Here is a 26,551-nt window from a genome sequence, read left to right as displayed (position 1 = left end):
CTCTGAGGGTACACTTGCACCGCTGGGCCATGAGGGGTGGAAGGGGACAGTGCCACAAAGCTGAACACAGCGCTCTCTGTCCTCGTTGCAGCTGATTCCATTTGTGGGACCGTCTTGCGGGGGTAAAGGGGCTAGCCTGTGGGGTCGCCTCTCACAGCTTTTTGGTCTAGTAGCTGAGATTGGTCTTAGCCTCCGCCTGATCTCTCTGTGTTTTGCCTGTCTGCCTTGTATATCACTGTCTGAGGAAACGCAAGGAAATGGGGGCTTAGAGACTTAGCCCAAGGCAGAGTTTGGAGGTGGAACTAGGCTATGTATGTAACTCAAAACATGAATCTTCCAGGAATGCAGGTAGTGGTAAGCCTTGTACTGTTGCAACGAAATGGCAGGAGCAGCAAGCTTTCTAGAGAGAAAGGGCTTGTTTAGCTCGGTGTTGGTGGTTCGGGGTTCAGAACTGGTTAGCGCCATTCGGTTATTGGCGAGAGCAGCAGACAGTGTGGCACATGGTGACAGGAATGCTCAAGTAGAAGAGCTGAGGTCGCCGAGCAGAATGTCAGAGGAGGGAATCACACAGTCTCCTTCAAGGACCTCCCACCGGGTCCTTTCTCCTAAAGGAGTCACCACTTGACAGCCATGCTCCCTGCAGACCATGCCTTCAACAGAAGGGTCCAGGGAGCCTAAAACTAATAGAGATCCAAGTTTGAATAGGGGTGTTGAGTAGGGAAGGGGGGATCCCTGAGTCAGTAAGTTTGAGAATATAATTGAGTAGCTCAGCTCCTGTAATATTCTCATTTGCATTAGAGGGCTCTGAGGACTCACGGCTCACAGAGATCCATGTGTCTCAGAACTCTGGGCACACCTGGGGACAGGCTGCGCTGGCTGCCTGGCTCTCGGCTCAGGGGAAGGAGCAGTTATGCAGGCAGGTGACAGACAGGCCCTGGCAGGCTTCCCAATGGTGCATGAAAGTCTGCCAGCCACTGAGTCCCTGTGAGAAGAGAGAGGGCACGGAACCCCCTCCAGAAGGCTCCCTCTGGGTCCAAGAGCCCGGCCCATTGAAGGCGAAACACACTGAAGGTAAAATGGGAGGTACAGTAGTCAGGAGGCAAGGAGTCCATAGCTAGGGAGCTGGCTTGTGCCAGCAAAGAGCAATGACTTAGCAAACAGAAAGACTGTGTGCCACAGAAACCATGTAGTAGTTGTGTGTGTATATGTGGTCCATAAAGGTATGTGTACCATGTGTGCATAAGTAACGTGTGTGGTGTGCATGGGTTGTGATGTGACTGTGGTATATTTGATATGTGTGCATGCATTCGTGGTGTGTGTGTGTGCATATATGTATGATGCATGTGCTGTGGGTAGGTGGTATATGTGATTATGTGCTGTGTACATGTGTAATGTATATAGGTGTATAGCATGCACATGCAATGTGTACATGTGTATGTAATGTGAATGCGTATGTGGTGTGAGTGGGTGGTATGTATCTATGGTGTGCATGTATGTGCAGTGTGTGATGTTTATGTCACTTGAATATGTTAGATCTGTGCGTGTATGTCTGTGTGTGTGTGTGTGTGTGTATGTTTTACCGCATTTCTCTCTCTCGCCACCTTCTCCACCTTCTTTGGAAAACAGCCGCCCAGATCACCCGAGGAAGCTCACAGTTCACAGGGCCAGCTGTGGAAGTCTGTCTGCCTAGCCGGGCCACATCTCCTCCCAACTCCAGCCCAGGGCAGGACCTGGGTGCCTCACCGTGTGTAGTCTCCTGAAACCCTGTGGGAGCCAGCCAGACTCCACCCCCAAAGGCATCTGCTGCACAGCCTGTTCCATTTTAAATGCAGCTCACACAGGGGAAGTGGAGAAGACAGACTGCTAGAAACTGAAGCCCAGACACGGTGCTAACGCCTGGAAATAGGAGAGACGTCGTACTGAGCAGCGCAGGCTGGCAGTTGGCTGCGGGGAAGGCGAGCTACATGGGTGTGGGAGTGCAGCTATTATGTGCACAGGAGGCAGCACAGGGTTGTTATGGTGACCTCAGGACAGAGCTTGGGACTTTCTAGCAACACCCATAGATTGACACTCACTTTCCAAGGTCATCATTACATCAGTGCCCCTCCGCTTCATTCCATACTGCAGCTATCTCCCTGAAAATGGATTTCATGGAGATGAGATGTGAGGGTCAGAGGAAATAAACAGCTTAATCACCTCCAAATCCTTGCTTGCCCCCCGCAAAACCAGGACCTCTCTTGCTGCCACTTACATAGTCTGTCTGGCTCTAGGACTCTAGACATCTCTCCCTGTCTCTATCAGCAGGGGAACGTTGGACCTGCACTGGGGAATGAGAGTGAAGCTGGGAATAGCGTGGTCTTCCCTGAATAGCAGCTGGGAGCTCATAATCCTTAAGTGTGCTGTCACTTCTCTCCCAAGCCAGTGAGCTCTCTGAATTTTCTACTTGATATTTTAATTGCTGCTGCTGCTGATGACGACGACGACGACGATGACGATGATGACGATGACGACGACGACAATGAATGATGATGATGATGACGATGATGACGATGATGATGACGACGACGATGATGATGATGACGACGATGATGATGATGACGACGATGATGATGCTAGTGGCAGTAGTGGAGTATGTGTGTGTGTGTCTGTGGTGTGTGCACATGTGTGTGTACTCATGGGTGCACCCATGTGGGCAGAGGTCACAGAAGGATGTCTGGTGTCATGTTCTAATACTCTTTACCAGATTCCCTTGAGTCAGTCTCCGCTTGAACCTGCGCTGGCATCCAGTCCATCCCAGCAATCCCCCAGTCTCTACCTCCTCACAGCACTGATATTACAGGCACAAGTACAACAGTGTCCAAAATTTCATATGGGTTTGGGGATGCAAACCCGAGTCTCCTGCTCTTGCAGCTAGCTCCCTCAACCACCGAGCCATCTCTCCCACTCTTTTCCCTCCCGTTTCTCTTTCATTGGCTGTATTCACCGTGGTACCACTGTAGCCCCTGTTAGGTGACTAGTAGCATAGTTGTTACATAAGGCCTCAGTAGTGGCTCATTATAGACACTAACCTTGCTGTAGCCCACATGCTTGCTCCGGGAGCAGTGTGAGAAAGATGCTGAACTCGGGAGCTACACAAACACTGGCCTTGGATTCCAGCCATATCTCTTACTGTGACAGTTTGACAAGTGGCCTGATTTTCTGCACTCGGGCATCTCGTCTGTGAAATCGACGTTAGAGCATGATACTGGGGAGCTCGCGACTGCATGTGTAATGCATCCAATTTCATGCCTGACAAATAGGCAGCAGATAATAATTTCAGGGAATGAGTGGAAGAATTTCTGGGAGAAAGATGAAGCGGATCTATTTGTTTGCTGTGGACAAGGGACTCTGAGTGCCAGTAAGCACCAAGGACCCCGTTTGTTGGTCGCCGGTGATCAATGGCTCTGCAGATGGTGCACTGAGTAAAAGCTGCCCTTGGATGAATGCAGGATGAGTGTGTGTATCTATGGTATGCATGTATGTGCAATGATGCACCTACTGCTATTGCCTTCTAGAAATTGCTCCCTGTTCTCTTAAAGACGCCTTCATTCAGGAGTTGTACTTGCATGAAACCTGTGTCCTGCTGTGTACTGGAGCTTGTCTCTGGGGCTTAGCAGTGACAGACACACTTTGTCCCTCCTCCTGTTCCCATACCATACAGTGTTCCACCTACACGTTCCTTAGAAACTCTCTGAGAACACTGGTGTGTCAGGGAAGCAAAGGAAACCACATTCTTTGGGGTTAGCTGGGTAGGGACTGTCACCTGCAGTTAACTGGTCCGCAGTAGCCCCACTTTCTCCGGAAGCTCTCTGCAGTCCTCGTGGGGTCTTTGACAGTGTGCTCACCTGCTGCCCTGACTTGCTGAGGCCAGGCTGTAGAGTGTGGGGGTTTCGTGTGAGCTTTAAGGGTCTGGTCGAGTTGGAAAGATTTTTATGTATTTGGTACCCTATGGATCCAGCTCAGGCGAACCAAGATAGGAGCATTTCAGATTCTTTGGGAAGTGTTTTGATTGTAAGGATTATATCTTTGATTTAAAAACTGTTCTTTGAAAATTGCATACATGTAAGCAATGTATCACGAGCCTATCCACTCCATGTTGGAGTGGGAATCCCTTCCAGCTCCATGTCTGCTTCTTCCTGGGTTGCTGTAACTCATTGTACCCCATTCCTGCTGTCCGAATGGGTGTGTGGATGTGGGATCATCCAAAGGATGTACAGCCTACCGGTAGGCTGCCTACCAGTAATGACTTTTCTTCCCAACAACCTTAAGTAGCTAGTGGCTCTTCACTTAGGCAGGAACTTCAGGAGACACGCGCCCCCCCCCCCCCCCCGCGATGCTGGAATTTTCTGTTGGCTTGACTTTGTACAGGTCTTAGGCGGGCAACCATGGCTGCTGTGAGTTTGAGTGACATGAGGCCTGTCACGTCAGTAGAACAGCATCTAGGAGCACTTCTCCATATCCTCCTGCTCTAAGGTTAATTTGGTTGCTTTTCCTCCGCACTTTGAATAGTAGCACCTCTCCATTAGCTACCACACACTGTAAGAAGAGGTTTCTTTGACCAAGGTTGAGAGCAGCACAGATCTATGAACATAAACATAAATGTCCAGAAAGCAGTTTGACTACATGAGCATTTAGAAAAATAATATCAGTTGGGCCCATGACTTCTCCAACTTTAGGTTTTGACCGTATTTTCAGTAGTAGGCATGAATTCCTTCCTGTGGAGGAAGCCTCAGATCCAGTCAAGAGAGCAGCTGGTTACCACTGAAAACAGTCTTGGCACTATTAGACCAGTGAACACATAGTATTTGCGAGATCCAGGACCCAGCACTGGGTAAGACCACTGATGTCTTTTCTCCCCCAGCAGCCTACAGAGCACCTTCCAGTGCTGGGAAAGCTAGCCAGCCGGGATGATGTCTCCTGACTAGTTCAGGAGCAGTTTCCCTAAGTCTTGTAGCCAAAGGCTGTAGTGTCTTCTGCGTGACCATCTTGTCATCTAGTTATTATGATGGCCTATCAATATTTTTACCTTAAACGCTTTGAATCCACATCCCCCATGCCAGTAACTGAAGACTTTGAACACAGCTTTGTAGCAGTTTATTACCTATTTTTTTCTCTAATGAAAGTTGACTACATCCAAAATGTGTAACACCTTACACTTATCACTGTTTCTCTCTCCTTAAATCTGTGGCTGAGGAGAAAGCATTTCTTCTAAACCGTCTAAAGATACCTTGTAGCATGTTTGTTAAAAGAGTTACTTTGGGTGTGGGCGAAAAGAACAGGTGTGTGTGTGTTCCACAAACCTATAATCCCAGCACTCTGGAGGAAGAGACAAGGGGGAGAAAAGAAGAGGTAAGGAGGGGCCACAGCTTGCTGTGAAGTCTGATGACCTGAGTTTGATCCTTGAAGCCCACGTGGTGGAAAAAGATAGCTGAACCCCGCATGTTGTCCGCTGACCTCCACTCTTGCGCTGTGACAGATGCCCACCTGTGCTTACTACCTTCTCACAAATAAATAAATGATAAACAAATGAGATGTTTCTAAAGGTTTTTGGGTTTTGCTTTGTTTGCCTGCTTGTTTGTTTGGCGACAGGGTTTCTCTATGTAGTCTTAGCTGTCCTAGAGCTCTGTAGACCAGGCTGACCTCGAACTCAGAGATCCGCCCCCGGAATGCAAGGTTTAAAGACATGCACCACCACCAGCAGCTGGCAAGTTTTGTTTTCTAAGAAATTTGCACAGTGCTGAAACATGGTCAAAACCCAAGGTGGAGCAGCAGAGGCCCAGAGGGAGACCTATTGATGTGATTTTCCTAAATGGCTGTGCCTTCTAGATGTTTATATTCAAAGACGTGATGCTGTCACCCTTGCGCGGAGAAGCTTCCAATCGGAGTGGGTAGTGCAGAGGAGTTACTGTCTGGTCTGATGCTTAGCAGAGCAAGATCCTGTAACTTGCTAAAATGGAGATTTAAATCATTTTTGTTAGCTTCTTAGGGTGCATACTACCCGGGATCTGCAGTTCAACTATGCTTTGTCTACTGGTAATGTTGAAATTACAACCTTCAGTTCTATAGGACAGTGACCTGAGAGGACTTAAAAAACCCTCCCACTGTGACCTGCTCATAGGCTGTTAAATGCACAACAAAAGATACATTCACGACACACTAGGTGGGATAGAAGAAGTCTTAGGTGTCAGCATCAGCTCTGAAGATGGCAGCTGACACTGAATCCACATTGATGACAAAGACTATTAGTGCTCAAGTCCCTTAGATCAAATAGTAGATGGCAGCTGACACTGAATCTGCATTGATGACAATGACTATTAATGCTCAAGTCCCTTAGATCAAATAGTGTGCTTGCATCTCTAAATTGCTTATAATTTCTCATATGATTTCATGGTACATAAATAGTTCTTTTTGTTAGCTATTCAGTGTAGGGTTTGAGATTATAACATTTTTCCATTCTCTTTCCTCTCTCGAAAGCCTTTCACGTAGGTGGAGTTTTCCTGTCCCACAGCCACTGTCAAATAATCACTCAGAGGCTTAATATTAATTACAAATGCTCAGCTGTGAAGGCCCAGAAATGTGAGCCTATTCCACCTTGTCTGAAGATCAGAGAGTTTTCACTTATTCAAAGTTGTTGACAACAACTGTGGTTACCTACCCTGATCTAGGGTGTGGTTATTTGGTATTTTGGACATTAAGATGCTCCATAGAGGTAGATCATCTCCACCCTGACCAAAGGTCAGAGAATTCAAGCATACTTCTGCTCCTTCTTTTGAAATAGGAGGTTTGACTTAGGGAGTGGCTGCCTTTAGGATACTTGGTCTAGGGGGGGTGGGTTTACTGCCTAAAAAACAGAATACTTTTCTCATGAATTAATGGCTTGATGTCTCACAGCATTGAAGCAAGTAATTGTTCTGGTTGTCCTTTGTATCATGTTAAAGCAGTCCTTTGCCTTCTCCCCCACTTTTTGTATTAGGGTATAAAAGTGTATGGGAAATTAAACATGGGCAGATTGAGTACTCAGAACTCAGAACTTAGCATTAGTGTTCACTGAGTTGCCCTTCTGATACTATCCTGTGTCTCTGTGACTCTTCTTATTTTTGTTCCTCCCACCTAACATTTCTAATCCTCATGCTCCTACCCTGGAACATACAAACCTGCTGTGACTAGTACTGCAGCAAAAGTCATCCCAGAAAGGTGGTCCATGACATTTGGCACCCAACGTAGTGTGGCTCACGACATTGAACCAATAGCTCAGGCTTATTACTAACTACCTCTTACATTTTAAGTTAACCCATACTCCTTGTTTATATTCTGCCACATGGTGGTACCTTATTAGCATAGTACATTCATCTCTTGCTCCCTCTGCATCTGGCTGGCAATTCCAGACTCTGCCCTACTTCCTACCAGCATCTTCTTAGTCTGGTTTTTCTGTCTAACCTCCTCTTGCTCAGCTATAGGCCAATCAGGTCTTTATTAACCAATGAGAGTAATGTATATTCATAATGTACAAAAAGATTGCTCCATAGCACTTTCGTGAGCCTCTCCTTGCTCCCTTTCAAATTTATGGACTCTTTCCCCATTGTTATTGTGTGGATGTCTGACTATCTGTGTGTTCACATGTGTGTGTGTTCCTAAACTCTTTTTCCATTGTTATTTCATGGATGTCTGTCTGTGTGTTCACATGCATGTGTGTTCCTAAATACAACCTGCTTAGTTTATATAATGTTTCTCACTTGTTATGTGTTCAGACTGACCCCATTTGGTATTGGATAACTAATTGGTGTGCTCTTCCTGAGGAAGACTATCCCACTCTCTGTATTCCCTAGTTGCCTATAGTTCTCTGTATAGGGTTGAGGCCTCTTGGGTCTTCCCCTTCCACTTTGGCATGTCTGTTGTTTCTGTCCTTCTTCAACTCATGTTTGGACAGTCAGGTATCTGCCTTTACTAGAACACATAATCTCACAGTAAACTTCTGGCCCTTAACATCTTTCCAGCTCCTTTTCCAGAAAGATCCTTGAGTCATAGATAAGGGAATGTTTGCTTTATGTATCCACTGGGACTGAACTCCCCAACTCTGCATTTTGATTGGTTTTGGTTTTCTTTTGTGGTCTCTGTCTGGTGCAAAGAGAAGTTTCCTTAATAAGGGGTGTAGACTACACTTTGCTGTGAAAATAATGACAAGTGTTTATGGATTGTTGTTAGGGATGATGCTGGTTTACTAAATTAGTGGTTGTAGATTCTTCTTCAATAACCATGATTTAGCACTGAGTAGTTAGGTTTTCAGTACCAGGTATGGTCCCTCTTGTTGAGTAGGTCTCAAGTCCAACTAGAGAGCAGTTGGTTACCACCAAGGTATGCATGCCACTACTGCACCCTTAGGGTTGGTTATCTGACATGCTGGTCATTGATATGGTCTACAGGCATCATAGTTGGATAGAACTGGTGATTGCCTTACTCCTTTGGAAACTCATATGTTCAATAATAGGGATTTACCTTCCACCTCTGATGGGGATGGGGGCCACCAAGAGCAAAGCAATGGACTGTATGCTTTGTTCAGTATAGATGGAAACTTTTCTCTTCTCTTTTTTCCCCCAATTATAGTCCATTCATAGTTGGTTCCAGAGATACAGAACTCATAGATGGGGAGGAGAGCAGTATTTGGCTTGGAAAGCAGCAGCTGGAGTTTTGTGCTCTCTTGGGGACCTTAAGGTTGAACACAGAACTGAAGGCTTTACTCAAGACTAGAGTGCTTTAAAAGTTGTGCTAGGGGTTCAGATGGTATATCTGATTCTCTTAACCTTCGGGGGTTCTTCTGTCCTGCTGAGGGTTAGAAGTCAGGGCCCATGCCTCACCTTGATTTGGGGTCCAACTTATATCTACTCAGACTATATCTACTCAGACTATAAATTAACCCAAGAATCATACCCTGTTTAGTGATAACCAAGAGAAACTAAGAAACATTTACAGTCTAGTTGATGCTGGATATGAGAGGGCACAAAGAGGCAATGCTGAAAAATGAATGTTGTGTCTTTTCCCAAATTGCTATCTGATGCAGATCTTCCCTTCACCAGCCTCGGTGCCTACTCATGAGACTGTAAAGGCAGACAGAGGGAAAAGCAGAGAGGGAGACACAATGGCGTAATTACACTGAAACCCGCTTATTAGCCAGATGAGTGGAATCTAGAAGATAATGGAATAATAGAGTATTAAGAATTCTTTATTCAAATAAACTGCCATTTAAGAGCACAGCTAAAATTAAAATACTGTTGTTGTTCTCGTTTCCAACAAAACCTAAAGCCTACACACTTTCATTCTTAAGGTTTTGAAAGTACCATTCAGAATATTTTCTTACTCAGGCAGTGGTGTAGCTCAGTGGTAGAACATATACTTAGCGTATGCAAGACTTTGGGAACCATCCCTACCACCCAAAGTTCTACTTCATTTTGAAATATACTTTTTGACTCAGATTACATCATAGAGTCTGCAATATTTTATATAAGTCTATTATAAAAGTAAGTGCTTTTAATATTTTCCTGAATAATGCATCCACTCTCTCTTCCGACTTACAAACCATAGATGTTATATATACACATATATATATATATTCCAATTGTTCATATTTTTTCTGCGTAGTTTTTATATGTATAAATGTTTTGCCTGCATGTACACCTAGGCACCATTTGTGTGCCTGATACCTGAGGAAGCTAGATGAGGACACTGGGTCCCTTAGAACTGGAGTTACAAACAGCGTGAGCCACTATGTATGTGCTGAGAACAAACCTGAGCCCTCTGGAAGAGCAGCCTGTGCTCCTCAGCATGTAGCCATCTCTCCAGACCCTCTCTGTCTATTTTAATTCAACAAAAAACATTATTGCTTTGTAGAGTTGGCGCATCTTTATATTCCCCCCAGATATTTGTGTTCCTCTTATCTTTATTCCTTCCTCCGTCTTGCCTTTCCCATCTGTGATCCTTGTCGGACAGTCAGAATGGTCATGCCTGGTGTTTTCTCTGTGGTGTATCTAAGTTCTCCAAGACTTCCTGAAAGTGGTTTTTGGTTTTATTTTTTTAACCTAAATTCCTTTATTTTCCCAGTCAACCTGTTGACTTTCATAAAATCTGTTGGTCATCTTTCTGTTACTGTAACAAATTAACCATGGTAAACAACTGAAGGGCACATTCATTGAACTATTGATTCTGATTACTAAAGTTTTAAAAATTACATTTATTTATCTTGAGTTCTTATGTGGGGACACATCCATGTCACTGCACACACGCAGAGGTCAGAGGACAACTTCTTGGCATGTGCTTCCTTTTTCCACTCTATGGATTCCTGCTGGCAAGTGCCTTAGCCACTGAGCAGTCTTGCCAGCTCTGGTAGCTGACATTCCTTTTGCTCCAAAGCTTCCATTTGTTCCATTTGGTTTCCCTTCTCTACTGAAAACATCTGTCTTGCCTTTCATCTCTTGAAGCTAGAATCATTAGCCATCAGGGAAATGCATGCTAAAACTACATGTAACATAAAGAAAACAATACTATTTGAAGGCAAAAACAAAAACAAGACTCCACTACATCGAGATCTCCACTAATCTCAATAAGAATGGCAATCATTACGAAAACATGTAATAACAAATGCTTGTGATGGGGTGGGGAACGCCAACGAGTTCACTATGGGAATCAATATGGGGGTTCTTCAGAAAACTAAGCACCATATGTGGATGAAAGAAACAGCACTTGCTTCAGAGGAAAAAAGATATGGTTTACTCTGGAAACAAACATAGTGAACACGGCCTGGGAACAGATTGCTAGGTCTCCCCAGATACCACTTTCCAATGAAGTAGCAAAGTAGTAACAGAACAAAGAAAGCCATAAATCATGACCCTGCTGAAGAACATTGGTAGGCACGCCAGGTAGGTGGGTTAGGGCAGGATGGGGAGAGCTGCGCTATAGGCCATTGCTACTACCTGACAGCACGCTTAGCCCTGTGATTGGTGGAAACTAGGGTTTCGCTGAGTTAATACATTCTAAAGGCTTTTATTTGTCATGAAGTGTTGGGTTAGATGCAGAGGCGAGCAAAGAATGGCTGGGGGGCTAATGATGACCCGAGATAAATTGCAATTAGGCTCTGGACCTGCGGCATTCCAACCTCTCCACATCATTGAGGTTCTTATGAGCCTTTGTAGATTCAGCTCTTTCCAGGAATTCTCGTTCCCACATACAACCTAGCTATACCACCCCTGGGCATATTTTGAATGGATTTAAAGTCAGCCCACCAGGAAGATACTTGCATGTCATTTCTATTGCAGTGATTATATTAGCAACACAGTAATCCGTCAGCAGAGGGATGGGTAAAGAAGATGTGTCTCATATAATGAATTGAGCTGTAAAGAAGAATGAAGTTATGTTGTTTACAAGGAAATGGGTACACCCAGAGGCCACCATGTTAAGCAAATTAAAACAGACTTAGAGAAATAAATATCATGCTTTTGTGTACGTCTATATACCTCTTATGTGCCTGGTACCTGAGGAAGCCAGAAGAGGCTTTTCTCTCACTTATGGATCCTAGATTTCATATAGATATATATAAATCATGTATGTATACAAGTCATGAATATAGAAGAAAAACTGTCTATGGGAACAGAGATGATAACTGGAAGATGGAGGAAGAGCGAGATCATAGAAGGAAGAAGACGACATCATCTACTGTTATGGCCAGGGCCTAACCCTCTGCGGCCTGGACTCAGAGGGACCTGTAAATACTGGAGTTTCCCGTTTCCTCATGCTCCCTTTCCTCCTCATGCACCTGCTCATCTGTACTAAAGGATGAACAAAGAATCTGCAGAATACTTTATGCACGTAATGTATGGCTTTGGATCTTATTGTCCTTCTCTGGAGAGGATTCATATTTGCTTTTTGCTAAGTAGCTGATGGCTAGAGCTCCTTTAGTTCTGCGTCCGAGGACTCGGAGCGAAGCAGGTCCTTCATTAACCAAAGTGCCCTCTGATTACCATTCAGTCCAAACACAAAGCAAGATGCTCCCTGCTGGTCCCTGGGTGCAGCAGTCACTCCTGGGTCAAGCTCCTTTCTCTCCAACAGCCTTCCTAAGTTGTTACAAGTCTAGTCAGCCCCTCAGCCTCATCTCTTGTTTATAATAGGAATCAGCATTCTCTGTCTGTGGGGAGAGCCAGCCACGTGAATTCTCTGTCCCTGGGGACAGGCAGCTATGTGCATTGATTGGCACATTCAGAGAGAACCTCTGAGAACACTAAAATGCATTGATGAGACATTAAGGAATGAAAACAAAGCATTTCCTCTTGGAACCTAATTCAGATTTCTCCAGTTGTCTCCCAGTAGCTCCTATCTGTAGATTGTGGTTACTGGCCTATCTTTGTATGTCAATTGTATGTATCTGTGCCTACCTGAATGCGGATGACTGACCGTCCCCATATCTGCCCCTAGCAAAGGGCTCTGCTATGTATTTATCAACTAACATGACATGGGGAGAGGCTGAAGGGATGCTTTGCCCAACTCTTTAACAGAGCTTTACAAGAGAAGAAGTCATTTCACTGACGTCACCGGACCCTGAAGCACTCAGAAAAGCAAACAGTACTGCAGACAGATGATATCAAGCGCTACCCATATGTTGTTTCCAACATTTATGGTGGATATTTGTTGTATAAGACTGGTTCCAATCTGTTGGCTGCTTTCAGCAATTGAGCACCACAATACACATACACACATGTGCTCTGGGTCAGGAGCACGGGAAAGTACATAATAACCTCAGATGAAAGCTGTGCCTTGACTTGGGATGTACAAGCTGATTGCATTGGAAATCCAAGGCACTGCATTGTTCTCTTAAAGGTAGATTAAGCTTAAATAGGATAGCAGGTTGAATGCACAGTCTTAAAGGATCCCAAGGTGGATTGCTAACTTGACTGTGAGGTCCAGCAGAAGTTCAGTCTATTGGTGTCAAGAGATATTTTCCTAAAATTGTATCACTATAACCACGAACTTGGCTTCCACGCCTAAGTATGTCTTCTGGTATTCTTTGAATCTCTATGGCTTCCTCATGACGTCAAGTACATGGATGCATATTTTGAGACAAAAAGTCTCCTGCGTTCCAGGCTGACCTCAGGCTGGTCTCAAACAGCTGTTTAGCGAAGGATGCTCTTGCACTTCAGGTACTCCTGCCCTCGCCTCCGAGTCCTATGATCGCAGGAGTGAGCCACTGAGCCCAGTTTATGAAGTGCTAGGGATGGCACCTAGGGCTTCAGGCATCCCACCGACTGAGCTATGCTCACAGCCTTTCCAGCACATATTTGATGTCAGCTTTTTCTTACTGTTCTTCGTGAGCAGATTTTGTTCTTTTTTTTTTATTCAGGGTCTCCGTGTATAACCCCGCCTGGCCAGGAACCTGCTCTATAGCTCATCAGGCTGGCTGTGAGCTGCAGGGCCGCATGCCTCCACAGGTGCTGAGATTAAGGGTGTGCATGCTCCACTGTGCCAAGCCTCCAGGGGTGGAGTTTTAAATTACAGGCTGCCATTATCCCAGGCAGAGATCTGTCGCACTTCTCATTTCTGCTTGTGCTGCCACGCACAATCCAGCCCTGCTCGCGTGGGCACCTGCCGTGGTTTGCCCTTTAGTCTAGCATTAAACGCCTAGATTGCTGCCAGTTGGTTCTGGTTAATTTAGAAGAATTCTATTGTTATTTAGATGGTTTTGAAGTTTCACATACTGTCTGTTTAGAACTAGCCTTTAAAAGATTGCTAGCCTCCTACGCAAAGTCATCTAAGCCAGAAGTGCGGGAGTTCCTTTTTCTTTTTTATTCAAGCTCTCGCTTTCGCGCTCTCTCTCTCTCTCTCTCTCTCTCTCTCTCTCTCTCGCTCTCTCGCTCTCTCGCTCTCTCGCTCTCTCGCTCTCTCGCTCTCTCTCCCCCCCCCTCTCCCTCTCTCCCTCTCTCCCTCTCCCTCCCTCCCTCCCCTCCCTCTGTTTGTGTGCATGTGCCAGGGTGTATGTATGGAGGTCAGAGCACAACCTTAGCTGTCAGTCCTCATCTTTTACCTTGTTTAAAATAAGGTCTCTTGTGATTGGCCACGGCATTCACCAGGCTAACTGGTCCACACATTCCCTTCTCCACCTCTCACCTCGCCTTGGGAATGCTGGGATTGGAGATGTGTGCTTCTGTGTCAGGCTGTACACGGGTATAGGGGCCTGGAGACCCAGGTGCGGCAAGCCAGTATCCCGTTTTTCAGCCAGCCTGCAGCATCACGATGGGATAGCTGTCCTAAGGAGTGGGGCTAGTGAGCACAGCCTTAATGATGAACATTCCGTTCTGCCTCTAGCATCAGCTGCAGATGATGGGGAGGCCGGGCAGCCAGGGACTGTCAGCCACAGCACTGTGTGCCCTAAGGTCAAGGTCAACCTGTAATATATGAGTGTTCTGAGCCTCGGCATTACAGAAGATGATTCACAGGGAAATGCGTGCTGCATCGTGATCTCTGCTTAGATGCTGTTTTCTCTTTGCTTTCAAATCTGGGAGCCATCATTTGTGATTTATCTTGTACTTATTTTTGAGATGATGTCTTTCACTGACCCGAGAGCCCACCATTTAGCAGAATTAGCTGGCTGGCACCATTCAGATGTTCAAGATTCAAGGTTCTCCCATCTCTAGTTCTCCAGCATGGGGTTATAGACGTGCACCCTAACTTTTAGGTGGGTGCTAAGGATCCAAATTCTGCTCTTCTTGCTTGCACAATAGCCACTCTGCTGACTGTGCAAAGTGGCTGCATCTCCCCAGCCACCTCTCACCATTTCTGCAGCTCTAAGCAGAGTCCTGGCCAGGACACTCAGTGCACACCATCAGGCTGAATCGCTGCAGGGCAGGAGGCTAAAGCAGTCTAGCAGTTATTCTGCCAGACTCATTGGCTGGGTAGAAAGAACACGCCCTGCCAGCCTCTGAGGTCATGCTGACACTGACTACCCAGAGACACTGGTGTCAAGACTAGAATGACCCCTTGACTGAGCTACTGAGTGACAGCACCTAGACCAGTACCTAGGTGTAGAAGCATTGACAGGGAAGCCCTCTGTGACAGCCCAGCCTAATGTGAATGCCCAGCTCAGCTGTATGTCCATCAGTGGATGACCTCCACACCAGTCTCTCAGAAGCAGGCATCCGTACAGTTAATGGGGGCTTAATGAGGAAGAACAGAACTGGGTCCGGGCAGTGGTGATTAGTGAGTTTGACCAGAAGCCCCTTGCAGGCAGTTTTGACTGTGCTGGCCTTTCAAACCCTCAAATTCCAATGATTGCAGGGTCTCTTCATCAGAGAGTTGTGGGAGGGAGGGATCTTTATCCCACAGAGTTACCAAACCCCCTCAGGGCCAGGTCCACCTCTGGCTTCCTTCTCTTATTAATACTCTGCTGTCAGGCTATGCAATGAGTATTTTCATTACAAAAGCTGTATTTTCCAGCTCTGGAATTTTCGTTTGCTATTTGGTTACAGCGTTGGTTCCCTTACCACCTTGTTTTCTTTTTCCATTTTCATGTGTGTGTTGTGTATGTGTGTATATGCATGTTTGCATCTATGTAGGTACACATGGGTATATGTGTGCCTATGCACACGTGTGTGGGGGCCCAAAGTTGATATCAGGAATCATGATTATTACTTCCCTATTATTCCCTGAGGCAGGATAGATCAGTCAAACCCAGAGCTGACGGGTGGGTGTGGCTAGTCTTGCGGGCCAGAGGCTCCAGGGATCCTACTGTTTCTACCTCCCCAGTACTGGGATTACAGACATGCACTGCCGTTCCTAGCTTCTCGCATGGGTTCTGGGGATCCAAACTCGATCTTTATTCTTGAACAGCAATCATTTTACTGCTGAGCCATCTCTCCAGCCACTTGTTTTTGTTTTGTTGAGACACAACACTATTTCACTATGTAGCCTAGGCTAGTCTCAGCTTCCTCGGTGCTGGTATTACATGTGTGTGTCACCATGCTCAGCAATGCTGTGTCTGTACTACCGAAGTGCTGGTCTCTGTTCATGGGCATCCCTGTTACCCATCATCCTTTCCTGTTTCTCATATGGCCAATACATCGGGACTATGTCTTAGTCACTGAGTGATAGACTATAAAGTATCTGAATTCTGTTATGTTTCTTTTAAAATTTTTATTTACTTGTGTATTTATTATTGAAATGATAGACAACCTTAATTCAATTCCCAGAGCTCACATAAAAGCCAGGCACAGCAGTGTGTGCCCATGATCCCAATACTGGGAGTCAGAGACGGGAGAATCCTGTGTAGTTGGTTTCAAGAATGAGGTGGAGCGTGAATGAGGAAGAAACCCAACACTGTGCTCTGGCCTCTGCAAGCACGTGTGCACACACACATGAAGATGTGCACACGCCACACATGCGCACATGCACACAGAGATGGAAAAGCTTGTGAAGTAAATGTTTGTGTGTGTTGGAAGCAAACAGACATGAAGCAAGGACCCCGGTGTGTATCAGTCCCCTGCCTTTCCCTCTGTGGCCCAGTGACGTCTTTACAGCTTTAGAGCTTGTATGTATATGTGTATGTATGCTACATGCATGCATGTTCATTCCTTTTCCTTCCTTCCTCCCTTCTTTATTCCTTCCCTCCCTCCCTTCCTTCATTCCCGGTATTTTCACACACTGGAGTTCGCTAGCCGTCCACCCCAACAAACTCAGTTTGGCCAGGAAAATTAGTCTAAGTCTCACCACTGTTTAACACCATGCCCTGGAAAGTGATGAGAACTGTTTTGACAAGGAAACAAAAATGGCCATGAGCAAATTGCTTCATCCGTCTTGAAGGATGTACCCATTGAAAAGACAGTGTCAGAGCCTATAAAGAAAGGAAGCAGCAGAACAAGGTGCAACTTATGTAAATTCTACATGTTTCGGGGCTTGCATTCCCTGAATCGGGACCATGAACACATCCCTCCGTGCCACCCCAGGAGAACATTGTTTTTCTTGTTACTGTTTTGAAACAGGGTTTCCTATAGCATAAGCTGGCCTTGAACTCACTATAGAACCAAGGATGACCCTGAACACCTGATCTTCCTATCTCCACTTCCTGAGTGCTGGAGTTGCAGGCACATACACCTTTGCCCAGTTTATGCTATGCTGGAAGTTGAACCCAGGGCTTCCTGCACGCTAAGCAAACACTGTACCAACTGTGTGCTATCTCCAGCCCTAATGCATACAATATTCACAAGAGTGGCTGCTTTGGCTTCTATCAACGCTGATTAACTCAGCTTGGTCAGGAGCTTGTGGATGAACAGCGAAGTGGGATGAATAGGTGCAGAGGCCGCAATTGGGAACCATCGTGGGGTACCGTGAGAAAGACGTATACTCTCAGATGAACGGAGCTTTCAGCTTGCACAGTCCACTTGTGTGTTTTACAGACCTTCTGGCTGTTTGCAGAGTGGGATGGAGCTCAAGGGGGGACACCAGCTGGAAGGCTCTTGATTACACTGCAGGCAAATGACGTGACCTACTCCAGGGGTTGGCAGAGGAAGGAAGGATAAGACAGCGTTAGGTTCTGGATAATTAAAAAGGGAGGGCTGACAGATTGGCTCATTGGTGTGAGTGTGAACTGTGAGAAAAGGACAGGAGTCAAGGCTAACTCCTAGAACTTGAGGTCACTGTGGCGAGTGAAATAAGCCGGACTCTGAAGGACAAAGACGAGCATCGCATCTGTGTCTCTTAAGTAGGAGAGAAGAAGGGGTAGGGGAAGGGACAGCATTAAAGCAGCAAGGGGGAAGTGAGGAAAGGAGGGAGGGAGAAAGGGAGGGAGGGAGGGAGGAAGAGAGGGAGGGAGGGAAGGAAGGAAGGAAAATAAAGGTATTAGGGAGGGAAAGAAAAGAAAGAATATTAGGGGGCTGTTAGGAAGTTTCCTGCTTTTATGACTGCCTGATGGGGGGCAAGAGGTGGCCAAAATCCTAGCCCTTGTGGTCCTGGCACTCAGGAGACTAAGGGAGCAGTTGAGAGTTCAAGGACAGCCTGGCCTACTTAGAGAGACCCAGCCATTAAGAAGAATGAAATCATGGCATTTACAGAAAAATAAGTAGAATTGTAGAAGCATTATCTTAAATGATACAAGCCAGACTCAGAAAGGCAAGTTTTACATTGGAATCTTGAAAAAGAGGGCATGCCAGGCGGTGGTGGCACATACCTTTAATCTCAGCACTCAGGAGGCAGAGGCAGGAGGATCTCTGGGTTAGAGGCTAGCTCCAGAACAGTCAGAGCTAAGCAGAAAAACTCTATCTCAAAAAAAAAATAATGACAAAAGAGGGGAGAAGCATGTTGTAGAATATTATTTTAAGGTGTGTTACTTTTGTTTATTCTATGGAACATTTGTTTAATGATGCAAACAGGTGTTTGATTAAATAAAATTCACCTGCGGTCGGGAGACTGAGTCAGCAACTAGCTGACCGGAAGTTGTAGGGAAGAGCCTGGTGGAGAAGGGTTTATATGGAGGGGCGAGAAAGAGCACCAGGATTTCTTGGGAGATGCAATGAGGCGAGCTACTTGCTATTCAACCTCTCGGGAAGCAGTCGTCTACCTCAACTTTTGAATTCTTTAGAGGAACAGAGATTTAGATAAGTTTTCTTAGTAGTTTTGAAAGAGGCGGTACCCGAGGGCACAGAATTTCTTCAGGCTGTGGCTCTTGCGGCCTCGCCGCTGCTGGTAGTGGCAGAGTTGCAGGTGCTGACTAGGATAACTGTAGTTTAAAAGGCAGACAGTTAAAAAAAGAGGACAACAGAAGCAGGCTGTGTGCATGTGTGTGTGACTGTTGGTACTCACGGGAGGGGTAATATGATCAAAGTGTCCTGTGCACATTAGGAAAAATAAAACAGAAGCAGGGAGGAGAGCAAGCACGCGCACCCAAGTTCAATCTCCAGCACCCATATTAACAAAGCTGAGTGTAGCAGCACACATCGGTAATCCCAGCACTGGGGAGGGAGAGCCAGCCAGATTCCCGGGGTTGCTGGCTAGCATACTTACTGAGCTTCAGACCAATGAGAGATTGTCTCAAAGGAGATAGCATTCCTGAAGATGACAGCCAAGGTTATCCTCAGGCCTACACATACACATGCATAAAAATCCATCATTACAATAACCGTGACATGCTTTGTGGCACAGGGCGTAAACAATGGAAATAGTCATCCAATCATCTTGTGTCCTGGCACATCATCACAGTGCTCTGTACTGTTTGCTGAAGCTTGTGATTTGGTAAGGTATAGACTTCACCGGCCTGCACAGCATGGGCTCTAGGATACTGTGCTGCGGGTCAGCACTTTCTGCTCAGTGAGAAATCATAGCTGTGACCCAAACTTTGCACCCCAGGATAACTGTTCTCATCCTTGGCACTCTGAATTTGCCAGGCCTAAAACTCTCAGGTGCCAAAAATCTTGCTCCGTTTACTGATGGAGTGTGGTGTTTCCCATTGCGCGCTCTCTTTCTCTCTCTCTGTAACCATATACATGTGCACACATGTGCTCACACACGAGTGTGTACATGCATGGTGGAGGCCAGAGAACAACTCCAGGCACTGTTTCTTGGGAGCTTCCGACATGCATATTTTAAAAAGATTTTATTTTTAGTCTAGGGAGTGTTATATGTATATGAGTGCGGGATCCCACAGGGCCAGAGGTGTTAGAACCTTCTGGAATTACAGGCAATCGTTGCTGCTTGGCATGGGTGCTAGGAACCAAACTCAGATCTTCTGCAGGAGCAATCTGCGCTCTTAACAGCTGGTCAGTCTCTTTACCGTGGTGTTTTGAAATGTGCTCTCTCACTGACCTTGAGCTAAGCAGTTGATCTATGCTGGCTAGCCAGCAAACCCTAGGGGTCCACCTACCTCCACCTCCCCAGCTCTGGGATTACAGATGTGTTGCCTTGTGCCTGGCCTTTTAAGTGGGTGCTGGGAATCAAACGTGGGGCCTCATGCTTGTGCAAGAAGTACTTTACCAACTAAGTCATCACCCCAGTCTTTGAAATTACTTTATGAAGTAGTTGGGACATCACAGCCTTATGTTACAAGATTGAAACGCAGTTCCCCAGGTTCTTCATGTATGGCTTCGTGGCCCCAAGCAGACAGTTGCGTCAGGGAGGGAGGTCATGGGCAGGGTGGTTAAGGCAAGTGAGGACATTTAATCATTCTAAGTTCAGTTCAGCATGATAAATTATTTTCGCAGGATTGCAGCACCGTCACCACTATAGATTAAAAACACTTTTCCATGTCTTCAGACATAAACTTTGAGCCCCAGAGATGCCTCAGAAGTTGAGTGCTTGCTCCATTTGCAGAGGACCTGAGTTCAGTTCCCGTCAGGCAGCCACCTGTAACTCCAGCTCTGGAGGCTCTGATGCTTCTGGCCTCTGAGGACACCCGCACCCAAACATGCACGTGAGCCCACACGGAAAACACACACACGTAAGCCTTGGTGGCTCCTGAGCAATAGTTCTCTATTCTCCCACCCCATGCTCCCTGGCATGTGGGCTCTTGTTTATTTCCTGCTGTTTAAGAGTTTGCCTATCTAGGAATCCTGAAGAAGACGAGGAGGAAGGATTGTAGGGTAAAGGACACAAGAAAACTAATCAACTAAGCCACAGATCAACTAACTGGGCTTGTAGGAGCTCACAGAGACGGCACTAATAACCAGGGCGCCTGCATGAGACTGACCTCTAGGCCCTCTTGACATATGTTATAGTGTGTAGCTTGGTCTTTGTGTGGGACTCCCAACAGTGGGAACAGGGGCTATCTCTGACTCTTTTGCCTGCTTTTTGATACTTTTCCTTATTCTTCATTGCCTTGTCCAGCCTTAATATATAATAATATATTATATATAATATATAAATAAAATATATATTAATATATTAATAAATATATAATAATATATTAATGTATTAATAAAAATATATGATATATAATATATTAATAAAATGCGAAGAGGGGCCTAGTCTTACTGCAACTTGATATGCCATGTTTGGTTGATATCCATGGGAGGCCTGCCCTTTTCTGGAGAGAAATAAAAGAGGAGATGGGGGGGCGGTGAGCAGAGGAGAGGGGAGGGAGGGACTGGGAGGAGAGTAGGGAAGGGAAACAGAGGTCAGGATGTAAAACAAAAATAAATACGTTTGCCTGTCTAGACAGCACATTAAGTGGCGTCATGCAGTACGGGTTCTTCTGTGTCACTGGTCTCACTTAGCATGGTGTTCTCAAGGTTCGTTTCTTCTTCAGGCTGCATAAATACTGCACTCTCCTCAATTCCCACGCCCAGTCCTCTGCAGTGTGGAGCTGAGCTGATTCCCCTTGGGGTTACCAGGAATAATGCTGTCACCAACATTGGTATCCAAGTGTTCATCAGTATCTCTGATTCCACGTTTCGAGGTCATATACCTAGGAGCAGGGTTAGTCAGTGTTTTCTAGAGAAACAGACCCGATAGAATGAATATAAGAGATTTATTAAATTAGCTTATGCGATGTGAGTCAAGTTAGCAACACAGCTGTCTCACTTCTGAGAGGTCGAGGAACCAGTACTTTCTCAGTTCAGGCGAAGGCTGTGTGCCTCAACAGTTCCGTCTGGCACTGAAAACCTGGAGGGGTCCTGGAGAAGCACGGGAAAAGCTGGCTTCTGAGGTCTGTGAAGGACTCCTCAGCAGCAGTGGGGCAATTAACGCCTCTGCCACAGGAAAGGTCAGCAGACGTGAATAATCTTCGCCAGCCGCTTTTCACCAGGGCTGTCGCCAATCCTTCCTCTCTTGACAGTCGTTTTCCCACTCCAGTTAGGATAATTCTGCAACTGAGGCTCCCCGCTCAGGTGCGTCTAAATTGTTTCAAGCTGACATTTGAAACCAACCATGACAGAGGGTACACATTACATTACATGTGACCTTCTTGTGTTGTGCTGTGTGTATATGTGGATAAGTGTTGGCGTGGGTGTGCGCATGTGCTGAGGCCAGAGCCAAATGCCTTCCTCAATTACTCTCATTTTATCTTTGAGACAGAGTCTCTCTCTCTCTCTCTGATCCTGGAATTTTACCAATCAGTCAGGCATCTCCCAGCCTCTGCCTCCCAAGCAGTGGGATTATGAGAATGTACCTCCATACCTGGCTTTCTTTATTTTACATGGTTGCTGAGGACCAAACTCGGGCCTGTACAGGAAGCACTCTACCAACTGAACCGTCTCTCCAGCAGCTATGTATTACTTTTAAAAAGACACTGAAAGGGCCCAGCCTCTCCACAGCCTCCTCAAATTTTTTCCATCTTTTCTTATTCTTCCTTCTTTTACAATAACCCCCTAAGGATGTGATGTGGGAGATAATGATTAGTGACATTGAGTATCCTTTCTTCTAAGGTCTATTTATTTCTACCTATGGGGAGTGGGATGTGCACTTGAGTGCAGTGCCTATGGAGGTCAGAAGAGGGTACTGGATCCTCTGTATGCTGGAGTTATAGGTCATTCATTGTGAGCAACTCAGCCTGGATGCTAGGAACCAAGCAAGAGCTCTTAACCAAAATGAACAAAAGGACAGAATACAAATTGTCTTAGGTTTCTGTTGCCGTGAAGAGACACCATGACCACAGCAGCTCTTATAAAGGAAAACATTTAATTGGGGCGGTTCACTTATAGTTCCGAGATCTAGTCCATTATCCTCATGGCAGGAAAGAAGGATGTAGGAAGACATGATACTATTGAAGCTGAGAGTTCTTACATCTTGATCAGAAGGCAACAGAAAGTGAATTGAGGCACTGGGGGCGTGGCTTGAGCATATATGGGACCTCAAAGCCCACCCCCACAGTGGCACACTTCAACAAGGCCACACCTACTCCAACAAAGCCACACCTCCCAGTAGTGCCACTCCCTGAGTTTATGGGGACCAATTATATTCAGACTACCGCACAGATCAACACGTAGCATCACAGCTAATGAAAGTGCAGGGTTGTGTAGCCCAGCTCTAACGGATGCATCTACAAAACACTCCAGCCCCTAAGGCTGAGGGAACGTTAGAAAAGAGGGGCAGAAAGATTGTAAGAGCCAGAGGATCGGGGAGTTTGCTGTGAGATTGTCTCCTAGTAATGTCAGAAGCTACATTAAGTCTACACCCATAAAATCTCACCAACATAACTGCCTAAGCATGAGATGAATAAGGATGATACCAATAGACATGCCATACTGGACAGGTAAAAGCCCAAGAGGTCTCAGTCCTACATAGAGAGCTACAGGCAATTGAGCTTGGGAGCAGTAGGAAAGGTGGTCTTCTCCAAGGAAAAACACGCTAATTGGTTGTGTGGTGCCAACAGGCAGCCCTAAAAACATATAAGCAAGTAACATTATATGAACCCAATGGGTTATATTTAGTAATATACATGGATATATAAATACATGTATGCATGCAATAACAATTAGTGGAAAAATAGTCAATGAATTTGAAGGAAAGCTGGGAAGGGTATATAGGAGAGTTTGGAGAGAGGAAAGGGAAGGGAGAAATGTAATTGAATTATAATTTCCAAAATTAAAATTAGTTATATTTTGTCTCAAAAATCACATTGTGTTTGTGTATGTATGACCCTTGGCATACATGTAGAGGTCAGAGGACAACTTGTAGGAGTTTGTTCTCCCCTTCCACCATATAGATCCCAGGTGTTGAACATGTGTGGTCAGGATGGGTAGCAAGGACCTTAACTGGATAAGCTATCTCAAAAGTTCTCCAAGATTACCTTTTCTCTTAGGTCTTTTATGGCCCTTTATAGATATTGGTAAATGACTTTTAGTTGAACTCAGAGTTCTTGGATGATGTGCTCCAGCCAACCCTGGTGTCTTCTTGGCTACCAGGTTGCTGTGACCCAGGGCTAGGTGACTTTGTAGCATTGATGTCAGTGCTCTGCATCCAGCAGGCAAGGACAGCTTGACAAAGTAGCTCCTGGCCCCCTCCTTCCTCCCGAAGAAGTAATACTGGTTCTACAGTCACCCGGGTCCTTTGCCACCCGCTTTCTTCCACCTCCCAAGCTGACGCTCTTTGCCCGCTGCTGTCTCTCCTTCCAGGGATGCCGGATGGAACTCTGGATACAGTGTGCGCGGAGGAAACAGGCAGTGAAGAGGACCTGTATGAAGAGCTTCACAACTCGGGGCACCACTACAGCCACCCAAGAGGAGGTGGAGAGCAACTGGCCATCAACGAGGTAGTGTCAAGGAGGCTCGGCCAGTGGAAGAGGGTCCGGGAGCAGGAGCAGTGCCAGGCAGGAGTTCTGGTAGAGTGAGCAAAGCAGGTCTTCCTGTTATTCCAGTTCAAGTGACAAATTCCGCGTAGACTGTGCATGAAGCAAGGGAAAACTGATAAGCCAGTTTCCCTGTGGACACAAGCTCCAAGTATTGCTGTTGCTATGACAACCGTGTGCCACTTAAAGGTTTCTCTGTTTCCTAGCTAAGCAGATGAAATTAGTGAGAGGTTTCATCTGGGCAGAACTACCTCCATCACAAGTTCTCCTTTCGATTTTTAGCTGACACTTATTGTGTATGCTGTATTTATTTGTCGTATGACGGGTAATGAACGTACCCATTGCCTCAAAAATTTACTATTTTTTTATGTTGGGAAAATTCAGAACCTCATTCCCTAGCTCCTTTGAACTATGTGTGTATGTGTTCATATTGCACGGATAAACACGTGTGTTCATATGTATGCACACATATGACCTCATGGTAACCTCAGCTCTTGTTCTTCGGTTGCTGTTCACTTTGATTTTTGAGATAGGGTTTCTCACTGGCCTGGAGGTACTCAAGTAGGCTTGGCTGGCTGGCAGGTGGTAGCCCCAGGGGTGTCTCTGTCTCTGCCATCAATTAAATACTGGGTTTATTTTTTTTACATGGGTTCTGTGGGTCCAACTCTTGTCCTCATGTTTATAAGTCATGGATGTAAGTCAAGACTGTGCTAAGACTACACTATCATCCCAGCCCCTCCTTTAAGCTACTTACATGCGCATATAGATTTATACACACACATGCAGAGGCTACCAGCTCAGGATCTGCCTGTTTCAGCCCTGCAATACTGCGAATACGTGTGTATGTAGCCTGGCATTTTGATAGTGCTGGGGATTTGAACTCAGGTCCCTATGCTTGCAGAGCAAGTACTTTTACCACTGAGCAATTCCCCCAGGCCTCTTGAGCAGTTCTTAATTGAATGCATCAGGGCTACCCCGCTGTGCTACAAAGTACTAGAGGCTATACCTCCTTTTCAGCTCACACACACACACACACACACACACACCAGCCTTTAACTAGCATTTCCTCAGAAAATTTGAAGCTTAGGTTCTCCATTAAATAGTCACACACACTCCTGTTTCTCACTGGGGAGAGGGTGGAATATAACGGCAGTGAGCTTGTTGTCCTGCATAAACACGAGCCCCTGTGTGTGTTCCTGCTTCACCCAAATGAATTCAGGTCTTGCAGTACTGAAGAGTTTTCATTAGCAGACGATTCTCAGGCAGCTGTGTTATCTGTGAGTGGACGGCAAGTGCACCTGTTCTTTTAGGAACCTCAGGTCAGGACCAAAGCTGGATTCATGGCTCCAACCCAGAAAGGAATTTCAGGCCTAGGCAGTTTGAAGCAGAGTCCACGGATATTTTAGTATAATCTTAAGAGCAAGTGCTGAGGGAAAAAGAGAGATGTTGAGTAAGAAGGATACATGTAACCAAGTGTGGGTGTGGCCGCTTCAAGGAAAACAGCACTAATGCCTTGCCTTAGCCATGTGCACTATTTTGGTGGGCCTCGGATGGCATCTTAAAAGGTTGCTAAGAAACCCTTTTCCTCTTCCTTTTCTCTCATTTTTTGATAAAATGGGATTTAGCAGCTCTGGAGGGAGATATGCTGGATTATATTTTAACTATATATAAGTTTACATATAGATATATACATCCCAATAGAATCATAACCTTTATATATATATATGTGTGTGTGTGTGTATGTGTGTATGTGTATAATTACAACCTGATAACATGACATCTTGTGTGACTTCTAGGGTTGCTCACAGGGTGGAGACCATGTCCCTGCTCTGTAAATGCAGTGTCTGTTGAGGTTCCTAGAAAATGGCAGGTTTGTAGCTGAGAAAGAAGAAAGGTTGTAAGCAGTGGCTAATTGTGATGGAAATGTTGCTCCCCCACCCAAGAGTGCCCTACCCCCACCCCCGAGACAAGAGGCTTCAAGCAGATTCGTGAGTGAAGGGGCTTCCTCTCCTTTCTCATGTCCCTGACTTCTTCCCATCCTGCCTTACACAGCTCCAAAAGCACTGTTGGGTGTGGTACCTTCCTTCCACGTAAAAGTGAGTAGGGAAGTTCTCGGCAGGTGACCTCTTCTCAGAGGCCCAGGTCTAGACAGTGACTGTTTTCTTTGTAGCACTTCTGCATGGCTGTGAGCTGCCAGTGCATCTGGATGGTGGAAAGGGCTGTTTGAGCTCTGGGTGAGAAGATGTGCTTCACAGTGGTGTGAACAACACG

At 45.8% G+C, this 26,551-nt stretch overlaps 1 protein-coding gene across 3 annotated transcripts in view; it reads left to right on the top strand.

Moving 5' to 3' along the window:
• The window catches only part of Arhgef4 (Rho guanine nucleotide exchange factor 4), a 143,144-nt gene that overhangs the window by 99,537 nt on the left and 17,056 nt on the right, over positions 1-26,551 (top strand). For all 3 annotated transcript variants that reach the window (XM_075980487.1, XM_075980488.1, XM_075980489.1), the window contains one exon: positions 24,108-24,244. In XM_075980487.1, coding sequence (XP_075836602.1) covers positions 24,108-24,244 — 137 coding nt within the window. The remainder of the gene's footprint in view (positions 1-24,107; positions 24,245-26,551) is intronic.

Source organism: Microtus pennsylvanicus, chromosome 7 (assembly GCF_037038515.1).
Source record: "Microtus pennsylvanicus isolate mMicPen1 chromosome 7, mMicPen1.hap1, whole genome shotgun sequence".
NCBI classification, from domain to species: Eukaryota; Metazoa; Chordata; class Mammalia; order Rodentia; family Cricetidae; genus Microtus; species Microtus pennsylvanicus.
Note: the sequence above shows the minus strand (reverse complement) of the source record. Positions and strands in the feature narration are given on the sequence as shown.